Raw genomic sequence first — 23433 nt, 5'->3', positions numbered from 1 at the left:
GGAAACTGCCTCTTGCTAGGCCACAAAAAAAAAACAGGTCCAGGCTCCAGAGAAGGTAATTCCTCACAAGTCACCCTGTACTTCTGACAAAGGGAAGTCTCCATTAGCAATGAAAAGAACCTCCCCACTTCGACTGGCTTTGGGCCGAGGGCAAGCCGCTGGCGAGAGCAATGAAACAAGCCCAAAGACCCGCCTTATACCTTCCTACCCCACTCCTCCCCACCCCTTGCTTGCACAAGAACAACAAACCCGAGAGGCAGCTGTCTGCCAGAGCTCCTGCAAAGCTCCAGGATTCCCCGTTGGGCAGCCCCTTCCTCAGCAACCTCTCCCTGCCAACATTCAGAGTCCCCTCTCCTTCGCCCCCCGCTTTCCCGTTTCCTACCCGCCAGCTCTCACAGGAACGGTCCCCGATTCCGCTTCTCCCCTCGCACACAACCGCCACGCAACCCCCTCCCCAAGGCCCGGCCCGTAGGATCTCACTGAGCGCTGCCAGGGCGAAGGGGAACCGGCAGAGGGAACGAGGCAGGATCGGGGCGAGAGGTAGCAGAGGGAAGGGGAGCCCACTCTTCCCCTCCAGAAGAGAGGCGAGCGGAGCAGTCAAAGCCCCATTCCCCCCAACAGCAACCCGGCACGGCCCAACGGCCCCAACGGCCGCCCCGCCCCCACCGACTCACCCTCAGCCCCGGCCTCCCCACACCAACAACCGCCCAGGCGCCCGCGCATGCGCAGCCGTGCCCAGCGCGCTCCGCTCCTACATGCCCCCCTTCCTTCCCCCCCCCTCCCCGCCTCCGTCATCGCCCGCGCGGCGCGCGTGCCCCGGGGCCCGCCCCGCACGCGCCGACGTCGCGCGCGCCCCCGCCGCCGCGTGACGTCACCGGCGCTGCTGTCTGCGCGGCGTGCCGGTGGGGAGGGGGGGGAAGAGGTAGAGGAGCTTGAGTTTTTTTGTTGTTTGGGTTTGTTTTTGTTTTTTTTCCCCTGCTGAAAGGCCCTGGGATGCCAACGGGACCAGCTCGCGCTGAAAAACATTTCAGCATTTGAGAGTTCCACCGAACGGCCTCGGAGCCGGCTGAGTTGTGAAAACACGGGCTATTCCATGGATTGCATACTTAATTTTGGTTGTGGAACCGCAAAAGAGTAAAAAGTAGCAGAATGGGCTTGTTAACGAGGCACCAGCCCATCGGCAAGATGTGCTGTGTTTAGCTGGATGTGACACTAGCATGTAATTTGCTATAAGTAGAGTTGATTCTCAGATGTGCTGCTAATTTACTGCATAACCTCGGGCAAGTTAATTTCCCTGGGCTTCAATTTCCCTTCTATTCTTGTCTGTTTAATTAATAAGAGTGTTGAGTCTCACGCTGTGATAAATAAGCCAGGGTAACTGAAGTGGTTTACCGCTTGATGAATAAACATAAATCCTTCCTAATTTCATTTTCTGCCAAACTGGAAGCTGTGGTGGTTCGGGAGTGGATATGTGACCTGGCTGCACTCCTCCAGGAGCGGAACAGGCCAGGCAGCTTCCCCGTACGCGTGTCCTTCATTACAGGTTTATCTGTCATCGAACAATTTGGAAACGCCAAACTCCTTAACCCGAGCTGAAGTTTCCTAGCAACAGCCTGGATTTTCTTATTTCCTTTGTGTAGGGATACAGTATTCAGCTCTTCACTGGCCCGCCCAGCACGGGGGGAGAACCAGTAGCTTTAACGACAGAGCCGGGAACTCGCCGCTCCCGCCGGGCCGAGGCCCCGCCGCCTCCGCGGAACCGCGGGCCGGGCAGCCGGCCCCGGCGGTCGCCAGCCCCCACAGACCTCGGCCGCGCTTTCTTCTCATGCCATTGGCTCACACAGCTGTCTGTGAAAAAAATCTTCTTTCTCAATGGCCAGTGCAGGAGAGTACCCGCCTACAAGGGCACGCCCAGCCCACTTAGGCTGCGGCTTAGTCCCACCCTTTCGCTCGAGCTCTCTTGTCTGATTGGCTGTTGGGGTTGCTTGTCACGAGAGGCCCGCTCTCCTATTGGACAGAATGCGCCGGCCACGTCGAGCGAGCTCTGGAGTGTGTGTGTGTGTATGCGTGCGTGTAGAAAACAAGCCGAGCTGGCGGTTGTCCCCCGCCATTGGCTTCGCGCGCTTCACAGAGGCGTGGCCTTCCTTATGAATAGCCACGACCCCGCCCGTCGTTGTCATGGCTACAGGCTAATTGCCCCCTTCCCTTACCGGTGATTGGCTGGGCGAGCCCGAATCCCCCGCGAGCCGCCTTGGCGGGCTGAGGGCGGGGCAGCCGCGCTTCCCGGGGCGGGGGGGGGGGGGGGGAGGAGGAGGGGGAGGGCCGGGGCAGGGAAAATGGCGGCGGCGGAGAGGAGCCGTTCCCCGATGGGGGGCTCCCCAGTGCCGGCCTGTATGTTCGCCCCGGAGCCCGGCTCGCCGGGCGGGGGGCCTCGCGTCGCGGCGGCCGCCTGTCCGCTCCACACCGCCTTCGACGCCGAGGACGGCGAGGCGCTCAACGGCGAGCCCGAGATCGACCTCACCAGCAAGGTAGGCCGGGCGGCGGCGGCCGGCCCGCCGGGCCCTGCTCTTCCCTCTCGCCGGCGGCCGCCTCGCCGCCTTGCCTCCCTGGCGGGGGGGGGGGGGGGTTGTCCCTCCCCTCCCCTCCCCTCCCCTCCGCGCCCCCTCGCCTTGGGGGGCGGTGCGGGGCCGCGCACACACACCCCCCCCCCCCGGCAGTACCCCGCGGAGGGGGCCCGGCGGTGAAGCCGGCCGCCGGCGGTGCCCGGCGCCCTCTCTCTGGGCCGGGGCGGAGAGCAGAGCCTGCCCGCAGAGCCTGGCACTGTGCGGTGCAGGAAAAAGCAAAATAAAGTTGAGCTGTGAATCGTGCTGGAAGCGAGCTGCTCTCTGTCCGGGAAGGGAGGGTGCTGCCTGGCTCCCTCTCCCTGCCCTTTCTCCCCCTCGGCCTGCTGGGGAAGTGCCTACAGTGGGTGTTACATCCTCTTAGAAAGTGCAAGCTTTGGAGCTGACAGCTGCTTTAATGTCTCACTAACGTTTTTCTTTTATGCTGGATCTCTGTAGTTATCTTTTGTGCCGGTTGTACTAGTTCCCCCGGCTTTTTTCACAATCTTAAAAGCAGGTTGGAGCTTGTAGTTTTTGAGCACAAGAGCTTGGTGACAGGGGTGCCTTACTCTTGCAGACTAGGCTGCAGCAACACAAAAATGTTTGTCCATGTTATGTATTCCTGTGGTAGGATCCAGGTGACAAAACTATGTGAAGGTCTTATTTCTGTTAGAATTAGCTTTCACTTCCATCTTGTGGGAAGGTGCATTGTAATAATATGTGCATGCTGAAGCCTGCCACAAACTACATTGGTAGTCTTCAAGCTGCCTTATATTTTGTCCTAGCTGGCTGGTCTCTTTACCAGTTTGCCCTTTGCTGCCAAGGGTTCTCAGTATCCTGAAGCCACCTACTGCTCTGAAGCTTCCTGACAGCTTGATTTTGTTGACTTGTAATTATGTGCTTTAGAAGTCAGTATGGCTAGTGTTTCCTTGTAGTTCCCTGCCATCCCTCCTCTCCATGCTTCCAGCTGGAGTTGTTTCAAAATCCTGGATTTTCTTGCACTCTGTGGAGAAGCAAAGAGAGAGGCACTCTGGTGTGTGGATGACTGAAATGTTTTTAGTGTGGTGCTGTATTAAAACAAACATTATGAAGATGTCTTATAAGAAAGTAAAGGACAGAAATCAAACCTGCGGTAGCTATTGAGCCACCTGTTCATGTCTTAATGAGCTGGACAAGATTTTGATACAGGATGCCAATATCGACCTGTGCTTTATCTTGGATGTGGCTGATGCGGAAGAGGGCGCAGAGGGACGCTGAGGACTGTTACTGATTGTTGACAGCCAGGAACCTGAACAAAACTCTGAAGAAAAGAAGTGGATGCTTTTCTCCTGCAAACACCACTTTTGTTGTCAGCCAGTCTTCCATTCCTAGAAATGCGCAGGTGCTGTGGAGGTGACAGGTAAGCAGTTCTGTTTTAACGCAACTTGCTTGTGCTCCCTATGGCAGTATACACCTGCAGTCTTTTTCCTGGAGCTCTAACTCATCCCTGTCTTGGATGAGAGCTAAGGCTGAGCTCTGCCCAATCTCCCCAGGTTAGTCCCTTGTTCTGTGCTCAAACCAACAATCTCATATGGTGAGAATGCAATCGTTAGTCTGGCCTTCTCTTCCTCGCCCCCCACTTCTTCCCTCTCCCTATTATCTTGTTCTTCTTCCCACCTGAATTGCTGCCCTTTGTCTTTTCCTTAGAACAGTGGTTCCACTGCAGTTTGTTTGCTAGCTGTTTCTTCTGTCCTGATGTGACCCACCACCATTCTGTTATATACTTTTCTGCCAACCTTCCCTCCTTTTTCCTCCTCCTGCCTGCAGCTCTGCAATGCTTTTGTTGTAAGGTGTGCTCTTTTTAGAGAAGAACACTTTGGGATTCTGTTATCAAGTACACTATGTCGGCTGATCAAGCAAACAGTTCCATTCATCAGCACCAATTCATTATCACATTGATCTTAATAGGTGTTTGTTTTCCCTTCAGTAAAAATACACTGCAGTAATAATCAACTTTCAGATAAAAAGCATAGCATGCAGAACTATTAGTGAGGCGCTATTTTTTTTTTTTTACTTATTAGGTCTACACTGATGACAAAACACAAATAGCGCTTGATGTATGTATGTCCACAGGAAACAGGAAGCAAAATTATAGAAGATGTGGATGTTAGACTGAAATATTGCAAGGCGCAGGGTTTGCCTTTCCCCTAGTTTCCCAGGGCTAGTGATAGCCTTCCAGCCATGCAAAATATCAGGAGGGATGATTCCAACAAGCATCAGCACTACAGACCACATAGTATTTGGTTTGCCTTTAGGCTTTAGAAATACCATGTTGTCTACCTCACAGAGAGGGAATGTATCTTTTGTTAGGACTGCCTACAGAACTGCTGATATGACATTAGTTTGGTCTCACTGGTGTCTTGAAATTGGTGTTAATAAATACTATGGTCTCTTCCTTGCTGATGAGCAGTGCAGAATGGCATAGTCCAGCCAACTACCTGTAGCGTCTGCCCATCTCTGGTACATGGAGTTCACCTAAGCCAGTCCCAAAGCAAATCAGAGGAAAGGTGGGAAGAGTCTCCTTTCCCCGGAGATGGGGAAGGGACTTTAGAAATGGCATCTCAAACTTAAAACATTTTTTTCCTGCTGCTATTAAAACAATAACTGGTTGTTACTTTTTTGCCCTATAGGAAATCTGAGGTTGCTAGACCTGCATGGCTCCTACTGTTAACTGCTCGGTGCCTGGCAAAGTTGAAAGAACAAAGTGAAAAATTTTTACTTTGGAAACCTTTGAAAAACAAGAATACGTAGTGCAAGCATGGAGGGAATTTCTCAAAGGTGAAAAGCAAAAACAAAAAAACAAAACAAAACCTAAAAACAAAAAAACAAAAAACTCAGAGAGGTCAAGATGGAAGGCCTTTCTCTAACCAAGGAGTTGGCAAATCAGGCTCCCACTGTCCAGGGAGCTAGAGGAAAGGGATCCTCAAAACAGCAAGTAAGGTCTTGCAGTGACCTAGGAAACTGCTGCAGAAATGGCTGAGGAGATGCAGAGGCAGCTCTTAGGAATACTGAACATCATTGGAAGCTGTGATCCATGAACTCTGCTACTTGTTCTGCATATTCTTCTCTTGACATCCCGCTAAATCACATCAGCTGCAAGCTTCGTCAGCCTCAGGGTAGGCTTTGGAGGACTCCTGCTGTTAGGGACAGCAGTTTGCCAAAGGAACACCGTTCAGCAGCGCTTTTCTGCGTGGCAGTGAAAGCAACAGGGTGGGGGAGCAGAATTGTGATCAGTGCAGACTGAGCGTGCATGGATGCCATGCTGTTTCAGCCCCCAGCCCTCCTGCCTGGCATCGTGAAGAAAGGCTGCAGGGGCATTTCAGCTGAGCAGCTCACTGGTATTTTAGTCAGCACCCTGCTCACACTCACTGCTGAAGCATTTGAACTCAGAAAATGAAGCTAGTGCTCAGACTTGAAGAAACTGAAGTTAAAGTGTGCATCTACACTGATTACCTCTCTGTTATTTTATTGGTCTTTATGAATACAAGAACCTATTTAATAGATCCTCCTCTGTGCCTGAGCGATGCTTGTGCATTAGCCTAAACAGTGGGCCTGTCTCCTGTGCTTCCAAGAATTTTTGAAAGTGCTCACTAGGCAAAAGAAGCCCTACATGTCTACACACAGGCTCCCATTCCTGTCCTGATCCAGCCTCTAAATTGCTGCTGTTTTTCCTCTCAGTAAATTTACATCCAGTGGTCTCTTAAAAAAAAAAATCGCTACTAAAAGCAAACCCTAATCCTCTGTAGCATCAAAGAGAGACTTATGTAGCGCTGCAGATCAGACTGCCTTGTCACCTGTAGTGCTTTGCAGACCATGTCAAGTAATTCAAAGCCTTAGATAGGGCACACATCTAAAGTAGGTATGTGAAGGCAGTTGTCTCTTTTGTAGCTATATGTCTGGCGTGCATGTTCTCTGTGACTGTTAACAGTTGAGGAAAGTATTGCTTTGGCTGCTTTGAGCCTTTTAATTAGCACTTGCTGTCTGTGCTTTGGTTGTCCAGATGCATGCATCACTACAGTTTTGAAAGCTGTTTAAGCAGTAGGTATGGGCTTTTTGGTCCTATTACACCCATAATTTCTAATAAAGGGCTTTGTCCCCTATGATAGTAGAGGTAATTCCTCTTGAATCAACATTGTGTTGGCTGTGCTAGCAAGTCAGGCTCTTTAGGTAGAGAATATTGGGCAGGCTTGAAGATGCAAACACTCTGAATTGCTGTTAGCCATGTGTTTTAGGAAAATTTATTGCAGATTTCAGACCGGTCTTGGTGCATAATGGAGAGAAGTAAATCTTCGTGGTCTTGATTTGGTAGAGTGTGTGTGCAAAAACAGCTAGTAAAAGTATGGATTCATTGAGTGTTGTGGTGAGCACCTACCTGTACAGCTCTCAGTAGGTGGTAGCTCTTAAAACTGCTGGTGAAAGAGCCTTTTTAACAACAGTACATATCTCAATCACAACAGCTATGAGCTGCTGTACCAGGGTGCTTGGTTGCCTGTAGATTTGTAGACATGGAGGTTGCCAGCGAGCAAATAACCATGGGGTCCTGAATGGGTGATGGTCTCTTTGGTTTGCAGCTGCCACACTGCCATTGTGGTGAGCCGCTGGAGATCTCTGTGTGAGCGTCTTCAGCTGTTTGACGCAGCCTTCTGCCACAAATGGTGCTGCACAGAAAGAGGTTATTTGGACAAAAGTCCTTCCTGAAGCACTACCCTGTTCTCATTTTCTTTGTTTCTGTCCACTTTTTCTTTCTCTTGATGCATCTGCAGGGGAGGGCCAAGGAAATTATCATTGCTGCAGTAACTGCAGTCAAAGCTTGTTGGTGAGACAGCTGCTGGCTTGCAAAACTGCAGCCCTCCACTGGTGAAATGTCTGACTATGCTTGTACAAACTGCTTTATGTGTCTGTCTGTCAGCATTGTGGTGTGAAGTGCCTAAAGTTTTGTTAAGAACTTGAAAAGAATCCTTATTTCTGTTCTCTCCTTCTCCTCTGTCCCCTTGGAAAACAAAAGAGGAAATCATATATGTGAAAGACTTGTAAGACACTCTAGGTTTCGATGCCTAGGAGTGCTGTGCAGTGAGGTCTGACTAGCTTTCTCTGGCTGTCCCACCATGCTTTGGGAAAAAGCAGCACAGTGTGCGGTGGAGGCTGTTTTGAGTACGTAGCTAAGCAATTTTTTGAAGGAGAACACTTCCTGCTTCCCTTGCATGGAAACATGTATTACATGGAAGTAAAAGTGGGATGTTCACTTAAATGTGGGTTTAAAACATTGGTTACCTCAAAACGAGATGCTTGGTATTATTTGCTTTGGAGTAACTCTTCCATCATAAACAAATTCTGAGCTCTGACAAATAACCTCTTGCACTGTCACAGGAAAATAGCTGTCAGCAAAGCAGATATTTAAAAAAAAAAAGTATGACAGAAAGCGATCTTTAAAAAAGAGCCCTCCTTCAGTGAAGTGCATTGATTGCTTGTCCATATAACAGAAGGTTGTTTTGAAACTTTGTTTGTCATCTGCAAATTGAATATTTAATCTTTTTTCCAGCTGGTGATGGTGAGTCCAACTTCAGAGCAGTATGACAGTTTGCTTCGGCAGATGTCAGAGAGAATCGATGAGGGATGTGGGGAGACCATCTATGTCATTGGACAAGGATCAGGTGAGTTTAGCTTCCTCTAGAAAACTACAGAGAACGTTGATGTTATGAGAAAAGCCTAGTTCATCTAGCTGGGCTGCTGATGAAGGTAGGTTCCAGAACTTGGAAACCTCCATGAAATATAAAAGAGAAGATACGGGATAGATTCTTTTTCCATCCCTGCTGGCAACTATCTTATCTGGAACAGCTGTACAGACTTTTCCTGTAAAATCATAAAAGTTATTTTTTGAAATAAGGCATAAATTGTCTAGGCATGCCAAAAGAAGGTGAAGGATCTGAAATTACAGTACAAGTTTGGATATAAGGGAGGTCCTGTTACGTCTGCTTTTGTTCACTTTTCAATTGAAATAACATACTTTTTTTTTTAACTGCACGGGAAGGTTATTTGGAAATACTTCAGACAGCCAAAGTAGCTGCTCTGACTTTCTCTGGTAGTGTTTCCTAGTTTCCTTGTGCTGTGTAGAGGAAGGTTTTCCTCTTCTAAACATAATGTCTTTCATGTCACATTCACTAGGGGGTGACTGCAGTCATTTGCCTTTTGTAGATTTTTCTAGTTTCATTCCGGTTATCTTTTCTTTGTTCTTTTTCACAGTTCAAATATTTGAATTTGATACTGATGAACATACTGAACATGGCCTTGCTTAGAAATAGAAGTTTCTTTTCTGAATGCAAAACAAGTTGTATAAGAATATCATAAGGCAAAATGTATGTTTCAAAAGTATTAAATATTTGTTATTTTTTATAAAACTTGTTATGACCAGCAGTCCTACTGTTGAATAAGTTTGGGGAAGGATACAAAACACTAGGCTTTGGTGCTAGAGTTGGCTGAGGTAATGGTGGGAGAGAGAGACATTATCTCAGAACTGTGTTTGTTGGGTTTTCTTGGTGTCTTGCAAAGCAGCTAATGCAGAAGAGAAGCCAAGATTAGATGCCTAGTGGTCACCCAGCCAGTATCACAGGGATAATGCTCTTGCATCCAAGCAAGCTTCCCATGTGTGCTCTGATTCCCTGGCATTTGGGATAAGCACATCTGCAGGGGAGATCTAGCTAGTTGGGTTAGTAAGTACTTCTAGGATGTCTCATGAGGAGGTTGGTTGATGGTTGTGGTTATGTGCTTAGGAATAGGCATTTATTTCTTAAAATATAAGCTATCTGACTTCATTTCAGGCTACTGAAAATCGGAGTCTTTTCTGTAGATTGAGGCTATTGGTACTGATAGCCTAAGGGGGAGAAAAAATCTTGATGTTCTATTCAAAGTCTCTTTCTCACTATGAATGTCTATGATTTTGATCATCATGGATACCATACTCAGACTAGAGGGCCAGTAAAGACTGCTGGATGGCTCACTGCTTCACCAGCACTGAGCCTTCACTTTCTTACCAGCTCCTTCTCTCTCCTTTCCCCTACTTCTCATTCCACTTCTCTAAACCAGGACCCCAGCCCTGGTGCCTTTTGTTTTCTCCACCATCTCAACTTCCCAGTCTTGCCCAATAACTCTCCTTGTGCAAATTGCAGTTACTAGCTGATGACACAGCCGTACATGCGAATGAATAAGTACACAACGATAGCTCTGGTCATCCAGATGCTGTGTCTGTCTCTGCCTTCCTTTATTTTTGTTTTGTTTTTTGTTTTTTTTTTAACCTAAAGAGAAGATCCTGGTATGAAATATGTGCAGCTTCTTAGCACCTGAGATAGGAGGGCAGCTGAGAGATGTGGCAGTCTTTAAGCTGCCTAGGCAGTCAGTACTGGCTTGCCCTGGCTGTCAGCTCTTTGCTTGGGAAGGCTGCTCAGAGACAGCAGTGGCTCCTTGCTTTTTCCTCGCCTCCTGTGTACTTGGCAGCATTTCATTCAAGTGCTGAGGTGAAAGTAGTGAGATAGGCCAAAAACGTTGTTTTAATTGGGGTGTGGGGGGCTAAGAAATTACTGTGCAGGCCAAACTTGCAGGAAAATGGTCTTGAGTTTTGGTTTTGTTAAATAAGCTGTTTGTTTAAATTGGTCCAATTGCCACAGAGCTCTGCTTTTGTTAATGTTTTTCTTTTTTCTGTTGCAATGGGAGAGGAGATTTTTTATCTGACTATGAAGGAAGTTGCTTACTTCACATATTGAAGTTCACATATTCGTATGCAAATTTAGATCTTTCTTGCCAAGCCCTAAGTTTCATTTGTACTAATTGTAAAGAAAACTCTTTTAGATGAAAGATGGTGACTTTCTAATATATTTTCAGACTTAAAGTGAAGATCATCTTTTTTTTTTCTCTCTTGGGTGAAGGGTGCTTAATCTCTTTACATGGTTGATGTCTCCAGTCCACATATAAATCCTGATCAATGTGAAAGACTCAGATGGAATGAAATTGCTGCCAGCTGCTGCGAGGTGATGTTCACTGTCTATCCTTTGCTTCCTGAACTTCTTACTAGATGGGACTGAATATGGTCTGAGTGAGGCAGACATGGAAGCATCCTATGCTACGCTGAAGAGCATGGCAGAGCAAATTGAAGCAGATGTGATCCTTCTGCGGGAACACCAGGAAGCAGGGGGCAAGGTGCGGGACTACCTTGTTCGGAAACGTGTGGGTGACAACGACTTCCTGGAGGTCAGGTGAGGAGCCGGGTGGAGACAAGATTAGTCAGCACCCTGGCTGCATTTTTACCATGTGAGCAGTCAATGACGCTGAGCCAGCAATGCTGGTTGGAGTCTGGGTGTTGTAGCCACTCCACAAAGAGAATTGAACTTGACCACTCCTTGCTAATTAAATATTTTTGTTGTTGCTGTTTCTTTTGTGTACAAACTGTTTGTAGTTATTTGTCTGTATTTAGCTAAGGGCTATTGTCTGGGTGACAACTTCCTGGTTTGGGGGTCTTTTGTGTGCTTGAATCCTAGCAGGGACTCGTGTGTGTGTGCGCACTGCTGGAATAAAATTCTTGTGACTAATGGTTCAATTCTGTTACAGGATTGTGGTGATTCAAGTCACCTTTTAATGGACATCTTATAGCTTATATAGTGCAACTTAGGAGTCTACCCAGATCTGAATGGAATGAATTTTCCAACATTTGCCAACAGTTGTAATGGCCACCTTTATCGGAGACAGGAAGGAGGCTGCTGTGGGTATCCTCCTAAGAATGGTTCCCTTGGTCAAGGGTACATTGTTGTATGATCTTTGCCATTTCTGGGAACACTGAAACTGAAATTTCAGTGTTTTCCATAGTATCTGGTGCTATTACAACATGAGGAAGATGAAAAAAGGAGAGGTATTATAGGAATACCAAGCTGGAGTTTAGACTTTGCTTTTGAATCGGCACAGTACACATGTGTTTGCGGAGATTAGGAATGGAGGGGATTTATACTGTGTATAGCATTAAGTAATCCTGGATTCTGTCTGTTGTTGGCACCAGTAACATGTTTCTACAGTCTTGATTCAGAGCCTGGGATCTCTCCTGTTGACTAACAACCATTAAAGTATCACTGCTGAGCTTGTGAAGAGCTAACATTTTTGAACCTCTGTTTGAAAGTTGGTGAGAATAAAGTTTAAATATTTGCAGCAGAAGTGGTGTGTTTTCCTTCAGATATCAGATTTTACCAGGTTCCTTTTTCCTTTCTCTTTCAGGGTAGCAGTGGTTGGAAATGTGGATGCAGGAAAGAGCACATTGCTTGGTGTCTTGACACATGGTGAACTAGACAATGGCCGAGGCTTTGCTCGGCAAAAGCTCTTCCGGCATAAGCATGAGATTGAATCAGGCCGCACCAGCAGCGTGGGCAATGATATTTTGGGCTTCGACAGTGAGGGCAACGTGGTGAACAAGCCTGACAGCCATGGTGGCAGCTTGGAATGGACCAAGATCTGTGAGAAATCCACCAAGGTTATAACTTTCATTGATCTTGCTGGTCATGAAAAGTACCTGAAAACCACCGTCTTTGGCATGACTGGCCATTTACCCGACTTCTGCATGCTTATGGTATGTAGCAAGAAAGATGTTTAGTACCAACAGGATGTTCTTCGTAGCTGTAACCCTTTTTCAACTTCTTTCCTATTGCAAGGTGCCTGTGGGGTTTCAGGGGAGGCAGCGACTTTCAGAGGTGAAGAGCAATAGCCACTGTAGGGATGTAGCCAGGACTCAGAGGAAAGTGCCCTAGGATTGTCAGTCACTGACATTCGAGATGTATGATTCTTGAAAAAACACCAAAATGCCTTGTTAAAATTGAAGAGAAGTGAGTCCTTACTAGCTGCCTGTCTTTTCCTACCAGTATGTTCAAAAGCATTTGAAAAGAGCTGGGTCTGTATGCGTAGTCCCAGTGACACTTTGGCAGCCTAGTCACAGCCTACTGCATATCTGACACAAGGCCTTCTCTGTAGCCCAGCTCATTGCAGGAGGAAAACTTGCATTACCATATCCTGTATTCCTGGTGTAGGTTGGCAGTAACGCTGGGATTGTTGGAATGACCAAGGAGCACTTGGGCCTGGCACTGGCACTCAACGTTCCTGTCTTTGTTGTGGTGACCAAGATTGACATGTGCCCTGCCAACATCCTACAAGGTAAATGTAGCTCTTTCAAGGGTGTTTCTTATCTCCTGATGTGCTGTTGCCCCTTGCTTGGATTGAGAAATTATTGCTAGAAGAAAGGCTTGCTGGCTGTTTTTGACTGTATCTTAAATATGTTTTAGAAATCCATCCTTCTCCCCTGCTCATTTTGCAAGGCGTTTCCTTGCAGTTATCATTTCCAAATTATCCAGATGTGGGGAGTTCAGCTGGGTGACGAAGAAGTTTGGGATTAGTGTTTTGCTTTGTCTCTGGGTATCCAAACCTGGGGAGATACTCTGGATATTCATTTGAAAGCTCCTGCTTTTCTCCTTGCCCACGGTTTGAATGTTATCTTAAGCTGTGATCAGACTTGTTCTCTCTGGCAGCAGCTAAGTGAAGAGATGTCCAGGTGAGCAGGACATGACAAGCAGCTGACAGCAGTCACATCACAGATTTTCTGGCATATGTACACATCTGTCCAGCCAGCCAGCCAGAACTCAATAAATCATGGTTCAAAGCAGCTGCCTACGTGGATTTTGGCAATAGAACTGGAAATGGCAACGAGCAACAGGGGCTAATGACGGCTTTGTTTAGCGCCAGTTAAAGCAGTACCTCTAACCCCAGCACTGGCCCCTTGCTTGTGCTTGACATTTTCACAGGCTGTGATCAACTCTCACCTTTGAAATCCTCCTGACTAATTTGTTTCTTACACCTTCAGGAACATATTGTGGTTACTTGAATTAGCGCTTATTTTGAGTAGCAGTCCTGAGAATCGGAAAAAATTAATGCTCCCAGTGCTGTCTGTACTTTGTTCATTTTTGTAAAAATCCTAAGTGTGTTTTAGGTAAATAGAGGCATGTGATCAAAAGATAATCTAAATGTGTCTATTTATAGTAGATGTTTAGCAAATAAATGTAAGGTCTGGATATATGATCAATACCTAGGAAGGAAGAAAGGGGAATGTTTGGTAAAGGATGAGGAGAGAAGAGTTGCTCTTGGGAGAGGCCACTCCAGTGTCATATTCTGTTTAAATTAAATAGACACAAGATTTGGCTCAAATGTATCTGTGAAGACCAGATGGCAAGATTAGATGTTTGTGCTTCTGTACCCAAAACATTACTTTCTCATGGATGTTCGTTAGTTCACAAAAATCATCTAATTGGATGATAATTGCAGAATATAAATGATTTGCTGTTTTAAGTGCTTATTAGCTTTCCCCCCCCCCCATCTGTCGTGAAGTTCTTTGTGGGAGATTTATTTTCTGTTGGTGTATCAGGTATTGCTCCTGCTGAGTGTCAGCTATGAGGCTTAAATGAAATAAATTAAAAAGAAACAAGAAAGCAGAGTCAGGAACCAGGAGACTTGTCCTAAAACAGTTGTTTCTGGTTCTGGCCCCCCTGCATTGTCCTAGTCTGTGGTGATGATCTTTCACCACTTCCATGCTTCTCTAACCTTCTAGGGCAGGTTGGTTGCTGGAAAAAGTATGCTGAGGTTTGTTCTGGCAAACTTAAGTTCTAGTTCACGTGTTCTCAAGTGTTTCAATTGTGAGTGCTGCTGATCTTTGTTAAATTTAATATAAGAATTACTTTATAGGAAGAGAAAGTATCTTGCAACTGCTTAAAGCTGCTTAATACACAACTAAAATTTTGGCTTCGTAGTATTGCAGTTGTAGATGCAAACATGTATGACTGTTCACATACAGTGTCACTTGGCAGTAGCTAGCTGGCATGAAAATGAAGACGTAGAATCGCTCCTAAGTCCCACCTTGGCTGCAGCAAACACCTAGCCTCACTCACTCTTTTAGCCACCTTCTCTAGTCTGGTCATGACAAGAGTACCAGTCGCCCTTGGGGAAACCCAACAAAGGCAATTTTTGAAGAGGAGAGATGCTACCCTAACAATGTTCATTTCACCCTTTAAGAAACCCTGAAGCTGTTACAGCGACTGCTGAAGTCCCCAGGGTGCAGGAAGATTCCCGTCCTGGTTCAGAGCAAGGATGATGTCATTGTAACAGCCTCCAACTTCAGCTCAGAGAGGTAATGGGAGTAGTGGAGAGTCGTTTGTCTTTTGGTCCTACCTGGAGACCGGGCAAGAAGATACGGAAAAACAGTCCCATCATCTAGATATGTTAAAGTTATATTTGCCCCATAGTGTTCTGATTGCATAAGAACGTGTTGATTCTGAGACTGACCTGCTAGCGTTTCCCTGTTTGAAACAGAAATGAGAAGCTGCTTCAGGGTATTCAGCTTCCCTCAATCTTGGAACCTTACACCTTTTTTTCTAAATATCATTAGGAAGATAGAGACAATGTTGCAGGGTTTAAAACAGTCTGACTTTGCTTGCCAGGTTCTCCCTTCCTAGCAGTGTGTTTTGAATTCAATCCAAGATTTTGGATGTCTCCCTACACTTGGAATCCCAGGCAAGAAGGCCAACTAACTCCTTTTCTTATCACTTTTCCTTTTCAGGATGTGCCCAATTTTCCAGATTTCAAATGTCACTGGGGAGAACCTGGATTTGTTAAAGATGTTTCTTAATCTCTTGTCTCCACGGACCAGTTATAGAGAAGAAGAGCCAGCAGAATTCCAGATAGATGATACTTACTCTGTCCCGGTAAGGAGCCTGATGGTAGAAGAATTTGCTGTTCTGTGTTTTTAGTTGAAGAGACTATCTTGCCCAGAGAAGGCGTTCTTGAGCTCTTCTGCTAGCATGGTTGAGTAACCTCACTGATGCTGCTTTTCTGGCATAGGGCGTAGGAACAGTTGTGTCTGGAACGACACTAAGAGGCCTAATCAAGCTAAATGACACCCTGCTGCTGGGGCCGGATCCCCTTGGCAACTTCCTGCCTATTGCTGTCAAGTCCATCCACCGCAAGAGAATGCCTGTCAAAGAAGTTCGCGGAGGCCAGACTGCCTCCTTTGCTTTGAAAAAGGTGAGATGTTCTGCTCTAGACCCCAAGAGTTGGAGCTACTGTCCCGATTTCAGAGTGCTCTTGGAGTTCAGCTGCAGTCAACCTGCTGCAAACCTCAGCTGCCTCATTTCGCATAATAATAAAATCACAAAGAATCTCTGTAGGTCCTGTGTCCTAATCCTTCCACCTGACAGGTGCCAAGTAATAGCAGTGGGGCCCAAAGCAGCAAGGAACGGCATTGGAGATCTCTAAGAGAAAAGGGGCGTTACAAGAAAAGTCTCCCTCCATGCTTACAACTGCATTAGTGTCCTGGGTAGGATAATTACAGTACATGTGTTCTAAAGTGTTAGGACCAGATCTGAGTTTTAAAAATTAGCAAACCTTAGTGCGATTTCCCTTGTGAAAGGCTTTTGTCAGTAGGAGCTGCACTGATTTTAAGATGAATAGCTTAAGCTATATCAAACTCCATGCGTCCGAGCCTATTACTTTGTGTTAGTGAACATTGAGCTTTTGGAAAGTTCATCTATTTGGGTAATGCAGAATGAGGATGCATATTTTGCTTTTAGAAAAGCAGTGAGTTAACACTTCTCTCTGTGTCCAGCATTCTGGAGCATTTTAGTCAGCTCTCTGACTAAAACCGTTTCAGAAACTCCCACTGAACTTAATTTTTGCAACCTAGGTGTAACATTGTTACATGCAACTGAACAGCTCTAGCTTTGCCTTTTAGTGGGCATGAGCTAGTATCTGTGAAATCTGTTGGGATCCTTCTGGATGCACTCAGCCAGAGAAGCAATTTTTTTAACCAGGCGAAACATGCTCAGCTCTTCCATGTCTCTTCTTTTTAGATCAAGCGTTCTTCCATCCGGAAAGGCATGGTAATGGTGTCCCCCCGCCTGAACCCACAAGCATCATGGGAGTTTGAAGCGGAGATTCTGGTACTCCATCACCCCACCACCATTAGCCCACGGTATCAGGCCATGGGTATGTGTCTCACTATCATCTAATATTCTTTGTTTCCCAGCAGTAACAGTTTACATCATCTCTAGCCTGAGGTTATTTTGCTCCTGATGGCTGTGTCAATCTGAGTATAAGCCACAGTTCCTTGTGTTAACTTCCCCAGTCATGTGCTAAAGAGAGGGTAGGGAGCTGACAGAGAAGAGCAGGGGAGATGCTGTAGGTAAAAAGGAGATTGCTAATTCCAAGTGTAATTGGAACCTGTTTGAGCCAGGCCTCTGTGGTGCAGAGTTTCTTCAGCTTCATGCACTAAGAGACTCATTTCGGGGTCCTGCCCTCTAGCCCAGTTGCTTGGTGTGTAGGGTTCTGTTGAGGGTCCCTCAGGAAAGTCTTCGTTCTAAGGCAACTGCTCTAGCTTAGATGTGTTTTCTTTTTGAGGACTGAACAAAGGCAGCCCCGTGACCCATACGGTCTTTTGTACGTGGTAGACTTTTTCATTCCATGCTCAGTGCTGTTAACTATAAAATAGCAAGAGCTGTCTTAGATGTCTCTCTGAAGCTTGTTCCGCTAATGTCACTGGCTGTTGAAAGCCTTTGTGCATTACATTCACAGTGCATTGTGGCAGCATCCGCCAGACGGCCACGATTCTCAGCATGGACAAGGACTGCCTGAGGACAGGGGACAAAGCCACAGTGCACTTTCGCTTCATCAAAACCCCGGAATATTTACATATAGACCAGCGGCTGGTCTTCCGTGAAGGCCGCACCAAAGCTGTGGGTACCATCACTAAGGTAAAGGCTGAAGGGTTCAATTTTTTGCCCATTAGCTACTTTTGGCACTGAGAAGCCAGCAGGAGAATCTGGATAGCTCTGGAGAACTGAGGGAAGAGGCTGTCCTTTGATGACAAATGTCAGTCCTGACGTGGGTTGCAGATGACCAATGTGCACTGCTGTGTGATGACTCTTGGCTGGTGTGAATGAGAGAATGAGAAGGTGGGGGTGTGTCAGATGCCTGTAGCTCTCGGGCTTGGACTCTTTCTAACACCTTATAGCTGGTCACTTTGAGTCATGTCATGGGAGAGCTGAGCATCATCTCAACTGAACGGAGCTTTCAGCCCTACAGGGGTTCTTGAGGGCATCTCAGGGGCTCATTGATGGGTCAGCTTAGGTTCCTTTGAACAGCTGCTGCCTGTGTTGTTCTCCTAATGGCTGTTGATATCAATTCTTTTCAGGCTTTTTATTAAAAAGCAACAATGAACCTTGCCAGACTGCCCCTGCTGTTTTAATGCTGCTTTTGTCTCCTCTCTTTGTAATGTGCAGTTACTCCAGACCACCAATAACTCGCCAATGAACTCCAAACCACAGCAGATAAAGATGCAGTCAACAAAGAAGGGAGCCCTTACGAAACGAGAGGATAGTGTGCCCCCAGTTGGGACAGCAGCTGCGGGACCACCAGCTGGGGATGAGGCTCCCTCAACAGCTGCAGCACCATTGACACCTACTGCCCTGCAACCACCGGTAAGTGAGGGAAATATCATGTCTCTCCTAGCTGTTTGCATCCTGTCTTCCAGCTGTTGGGGGAATGATGCTCTAAATTATAAGCATTATCCCCTCACACCCTTGCCCTCACATTGGAACTCAATGTGTGACAGAAACAAATAGAAGTATGAGTAGTCTCACAGCAAGAATCGGGATTCTCTGTGTGATTTTTTTTTTTTTTTCATAGCTGACCTTTCAGCAGCTAGCAGATTAGGATCATAGATAATTCAGGTGGGAAGACAGACCAACCTTCTGCTCAAAGTAGATTAGTGATGAGGTCAGACCAGGATGCTCAGGGTTTTACCAGTTGTATCTTGAAAACCTCCAAGGATGAAGACTGTACAAGCTCTCTGGGCTGTACCCACTGGTTACACAGTTGGACTGTACAATCTGTTCCACTGCTTGAATGTCCCTGTGGTGAAAGAGCAATCTCTTTGTATCCAGTAGCTGTACTAGTAAAGTATCTAAGATCCAGAGTCACAGAATGAGACTCTGCTGTCCACATGAATAATAGAACACTCCTGCCATAGAGAAACTACAATCTAAATCTGGTGATATCAGGCACTGGTCATCTGCATTTTCAAGGAAGCAAGATGGACATGTCCAAGGTGAAGAAAAGACCTTTCTAGCTCCAAATACTTAAAAATTTGTCTGAGTTGCTTTACTGCTTAGGACTTCTCAGCTTGTGTGAGAGGGATACCCGGCCTTTCTGGTCTGAAATGAAGGGAAAACTTAGTTCTAATTGCAAGCTTTGGGAACTCTTTATCAGCTTTATTGCATGGTCTTCTCCTTTTAGTATACCTACCTAGTAAGCAAAAGCTTCAGAAACTGATTCTGTGAAGCAACTTGATTTCTTAGTCAGTGTTCCTCCCCTTAATTTTAACTGTCTTTCCCTCTGTCAAATCTCACCTTCTTGAGCCAGGCTAGTTGCTGGAAGAGGGCTCTGTGGCAGAGGTTCTCTCCCTTTGCATATACCTGTCATTTCTTTCTGATCCGTCCCCAATTCTTCTTTGTCTTTATTATGGCATCACTGTGGTTGTAAGTAGTGGTCCCAGCTTGCTCTTCGTTTTATACCTTCCTCTGAGAGTATGTTGCTTTTGCTCTTGCTTATCTCTGTCTCTCTCTCCTTGCTGTTCCCCCTCAGCCTGCACTGGATGAAGATCCCCACACCCGTGAGGGCAATAAGGTATTTCAAACCAGCTGTTCAGCTGCTTCAAAAGAGAGTGATGGGCTTGCTGACATGAGTCTGGGAACAGAGTCATGTTAGCAAGAGTCCTGGGCAAGGGATTCTCCTTCCATTCCCTAAAAAGCAGAGGGAATCCAAGGCCTGAATTTCCGAGATGCTGAGCCTCCACTGGCTTTTGTGAGAGTTAAGCATTCAGAACATTGGGAAATCAGTTCTAACTTACTGGACCAAACTTCATGGTGTGTGTGTGTCTGTTTCTTTCCTCCTTTGTGCTGAAGGAAGCTGATCAGTCAAAAGTGTCCTTACAGTTTCTGGATGTGTGTTATAGTCTATTTGAACTCCTGCTGTGCTGATATTCTGATTCAGCGGTCACTGCACACTAAAACTTCTCTTCTTGTTTTACAGTCAAAAGTTGGAGGAGGAGGCCGGCGACGTGGGGGTCAGCGCCATAAAGTGAAGTCTCAGGGAGCCTGCGTGACTCCTGCCAGTGGCTGCTGAATTTCTTACCCCTCCTTCCTCTGAGGAATTTCTCCCCTTCCTTTCATTTCTTATCCAAAAGATCCAGAGCAGCTTAAACCAAAACCCATCCCAGCTGATCTGCTGCAGAAGAATCTCCTCCCTCCTCCCCAGAGGAAATGATGGAGAGGAACATAACTTATAAGCTAATGAAGGTGATAAGACACAAAGAACTGAGCAACTGACACCTTCCTCCTCCCCCTATCAAAACATTTTTTACATCATGGGCTTAGTTTTTGTTACTAGTTTTTATTATGTTTTGTGTGCATGAAGATGCGAGGAGAGTCTGGATAGAATTGAGAAGAGCCAGTTAGCTGCCTCCCTCCTCCCTCATACCGCTCTGTCTAGAGGACTTGCTGCTCTCTCCTATATGCTGTCTCAGATCCAGGGGCTATCAAACACCTGAAATTTCAGACTTGCAAATTTTAAAACATGTTGCCTAGGATGGCTGCATATGGCCTTGATTCCTCACCTGTATGGTCCTGTGCCAAGTGTGTTCTGGACTCTCCCCATCTTAAACTGTTTGTAAGTGGATAAATTTAATGTTGTGGTGACTGAAGTTTGAAGGTAAGAAAATTCACCAGATGAAGGTTTAAGAGCAAAGTTGGAAAGCAGTTCTTGATCTTAAGTTGAGGTATCTTATACCAAGTATCCTCAAATACATTAACAGCAGTTAAGATTTTTAATCAGAGACAGAATTAAATGGGCAGTCATTTGCCCATCCTGTTTCCCTTTCCACCCTGCTACTTTTCCTGTTGTCTGTTCAGTGCATATTGGAGCAAATCCTACCTGCCTTTCAAGGCTGTGGCAACACAACTAACAGTATTAGGAATGTGGTGCAGGGACACTCAGTCTGTCCCTTGAGCCAGAGAAGGAGTATTCTCACCGTGACGGAGAGCGATCACAGATGGGAATATACCTTTGGAATAGAGGCAGCAGGCAAATGTTACCTTCCCGTGGCTTTGCCTACTCCAGGATTTCCCACCTCTCTTCTGGAACTCGCTGGCCAAAGCATGCCATGACTGATCCTGCTTGGGATTTGTCGTCTCTCCTCTCGGACAAGGAGGGCAATGATGAATTGGTTTCAGACTTCAAAAAAAAGTACTTTCAGCTTTGGAAGTACGTGGTAATTTTTTTAAATAAGTTCTGGCTTCTTCAGGAAGACCCTGCAGGGATGCTCTATGAATTGACTTGATATCAGTATCATGTCTTTTAACCCCAGCCTCTGTGAGTGATCAGTTCTCTGCTTGTTCTTACCTCTTTTCTTCTATCCCTGCCTATTCACTTTGCTCCCTGAAGGACAAGACTTATCCTCTGTAGCGATAAGTGGGAGTGTATCAAAGTGTTGAGGGAGGAGATGGTATTGTAAGCATATTGTTGCTCTCCATTGTGTGTGCAGTCAGCCTCAGTTTCTCTGTTTGAGGGTCTCCTCCTCCAATGAAATGCTTTTGATTAGGGGAAGACTTTAAAGTTTCTGCCCCTCTTTTCTACAGGGTTGTTCCTGTTTCCCTCTGTGGCAATTACCAGAAATAGGGAGTTCATTCCCTTTTGCCTTGTGATTTGAGCTAGGTTTTAAAGCCAGCTGAACAAGAATAGGTTGTAAGGCTCTGGGGAGAAAGAGCATGTCTTGATGCTGGTATAGCAGCACTCCAAAAGGATTAAGCAGTGTGGGAGAGGTGAGGAATATGGATTGGAGATAAGAGTACTTTGCCTTAGAGACTGTAGTAGCCTGAGTGTCGGTGGAAGCGTAGGGAGGTTAGACAGTCCTTTCCAAGCTATGTGCCTAAATACCAACACTTTCCTGGGGAGGAATTATAGGCAGCTACAACACTAATAGCACCCACATTCTGAGGGGGTGTGAAGTGTGGCTAGCAGAGCATGAGGGCCTGGACTGTTCTGGCTCTATAGCAGCATCACACTGCATCTGATTTCACTGCCCTCTGCTTCTGCAGGGAGCAGAGAGCTCCGGCAGTTTTTTTATTTCTCCATTCCTTGTGCTCCAAATGAAGGAGACTGCTGAGACTAGAAAAGGATTTACTTCAGTTCATGTGAAGGAGGTGGTGTGATCTCTCTTTTGTGACCAGCATTCAAAGATCACTCAGGCTGATGTGATCTATAAAATAAATTTTAAAAAAGTTTGTTCAAAGTTAAAATATGTCTTGTTGCTTTTTGTCCTGTTGGAAAAACAGCGCTTGCAGGCTTCACACTGAAAACCAGAACAAGGGTGTGTGTTTGGCACCATACTCCTCTGCTAAATATGAAAGGAGGCTGCATTTGTTGTGAAGGCAAGGGAGTGACTTCAACAAGAGCGTTGCAGCTGATCCTCTGTACAGTCCTTACAGCTTCTATTGTGTGTCAGGTTTAGTGCTTCGAAGTAGTGAAGTGGTGAAATGAGAACTCCTGCATGCTGTGTGTGTGTAAAGCACTGCTTTAGGAGATCATTTGGGGCCAGCTCCAGCTGAGGCACTTTGGCTCACTACAGGATGTAGGTTTCTGCACAGCATTTTCACTGCCTGCATAAACTTGTGCTCGCTGGGCCCTTGTAGTGATCTGCGCCTCACCTGTCTCTGTAAATACAGAGGGACTCTCCAGAGCTTGGAATTGGCCTTTTCCTGCTTCCTCGGTTGATCTCAAAGCGGTTCACGAAGGCTTTTCCTGCCTTTCCTAACGCAGGTAAGTGTTGGCCTGGGAGCTGGTGGTAGCCAGACTAAAGGCCCGTGCAGCCCCTGTCCTCCTGCTGTATCTGGCATTGCAGGCACCTGTGGGGAGGGGAGCACACCTCCAGCAGCACGTCTGCTATTTCTGGGTGCTTGCACTTGAGCCCTTGCTCTTCTCCACCCAGTGCCCCATCCCTTTTCATCTGTTGTCTGTATAACCAGGTGTCCTTCCTGCTCCCCTCTCCCTGGGGGAAGCCAGTGAGGACAGTGGCCAGTACAGAATTAAGCCTTCCTCTAGCATGGCTTTCCTCTGAGGAGCTGCTGGAAATCCCTTGACATGGAGTCTGCTTCTGGTCCATTCTGTTCCAGTAGACACAGGTGGGACTCCCCTTGCCTCCTCAAAGTCTGACTGATCCCCTTTTTGTAACCATTTTTATACTCCTGGTTAACTTCCTTAATCTGAGTATCAAGTACTTCCTTTTCACTTGTTCTCAGCCTGCTGCTGAGTGATTTTTATCCTGTGTTAAGAGAATAACGTATAGCTAATCTTAATTGTGCTTTGTGTCAAGGCTCATCCCCGGCCTCCCTGTTACCCATACCTCACTTACTTATGCCTCCTCACTGCCCAGCTGGGTTCAGCTCCTGCCTGTGACAAGGTGGAGGACAGACTAGCATCTAGGACTGACTCAGGCACTGTGCGATGGATTGACTGTGCGGCATAGCTGGGCCTTTCAGCATGACAAACTCTAAATTTAGCAATTTCTGTTGGGATCACTGCCCCAGATGGGTAAGGAGATGCAAGTACTGCAGGGAATGCCTGAAGAGTGCTGAGTGGAGACCTGACCCTAGTGCAAGAGCTGTGCCTTCACTCCAGA

At 46.5% G+C, this 23433-nt stretch overlaps 1 protein-coding gene across 4 annotated transcripts; it reads left to right on the top strand.

Moving 5' to 3' along the window:
- The first annotated feature begins 2330 nt into the window (after positions 1-2330).
- GTPBP1 (GTP binding protein 1) lies at positions 2331-22054 on the top strand. 4 transcript variants are annotated; one of them, XM_062587943.1, is made up of 13 exons: positions 3943-3999; positions 5270-5417; positions 8179-8290; positions 10702-10882; positions 11889-12237; positions 12692-12815; positions 14721-14835; positions 15265-15409; positions 15546-15728; positions 16553-16688; positions 17274-17452; positions 17981-18178; positions 19791-22054. In XM_062587943.1, the coding sequence occupies exons 3-13, from the start codon at positions 8185-8187 to the stop codon at positions 19881-19883; spliced, it is 1809 nt and encodes a 602-aa protein (XP_062443927.1). In that variant the 5' UTR covers positions 3943-3999; positions 5270-5417; positions 8179-8184; the 3' UTR covers positions 19884-22054. The 4 variants fall into 4 exon arrangements, with proteins under 4 accessions (XP_062443909.1, XP_062443927.1, XP_062443936.1 ...); XM_062587925.1 differs by lacking the exons at positions 3943-3999; positions 5270-5417 and adding an exon at positions 2331-2528; XM_062587952.1 differs by lacking the exon at positions 5270-5417 and having other exon boundaries at positions 3960-3999.
- Positions 22055-23433: the final 1379 nt, after the last annotated feature.

Source organism: Rhea pennata, chromosome 1, assembly GCF_028389875.1.
Source record: "Rhea pennata isolate bPtePen1 chromosome 1, bPtePen1.pri, whole genome shotgun sequence".
Lineage (NCBI taxonomy): Eukaryota > Metazoa > Chordata > Aves > Rheiformes > Rheidae > Rhea > Rhea pennata.
This window is presented reverse-complemented; position numbering and strand designations above follow the sequence as displayed.

Coding starts and splice junctions, on each gene's coding strand:
- GTPBP1 (XM_062587925.1), top strand. CDS start 2,337: ATGGCGGCGGCGGAGAGGAGCCGTTCCCCGATGGGGGGCTCCCCAGTG. Junction 12,238..12,691: donor CCGACTTCTGCATGCTTATG/GTATGTAGCAAG, acceptor TTCCTGGTGTAG/GTTGGCAGTAACGCTGGGAT. Junction 15,410..15,545: donor ATGATACTTACTCTGTCCCG/GTAAGGAGCCTG, acceptor TTTCTGGCATAG/GGCGTAGGAACAGTTGTGTC.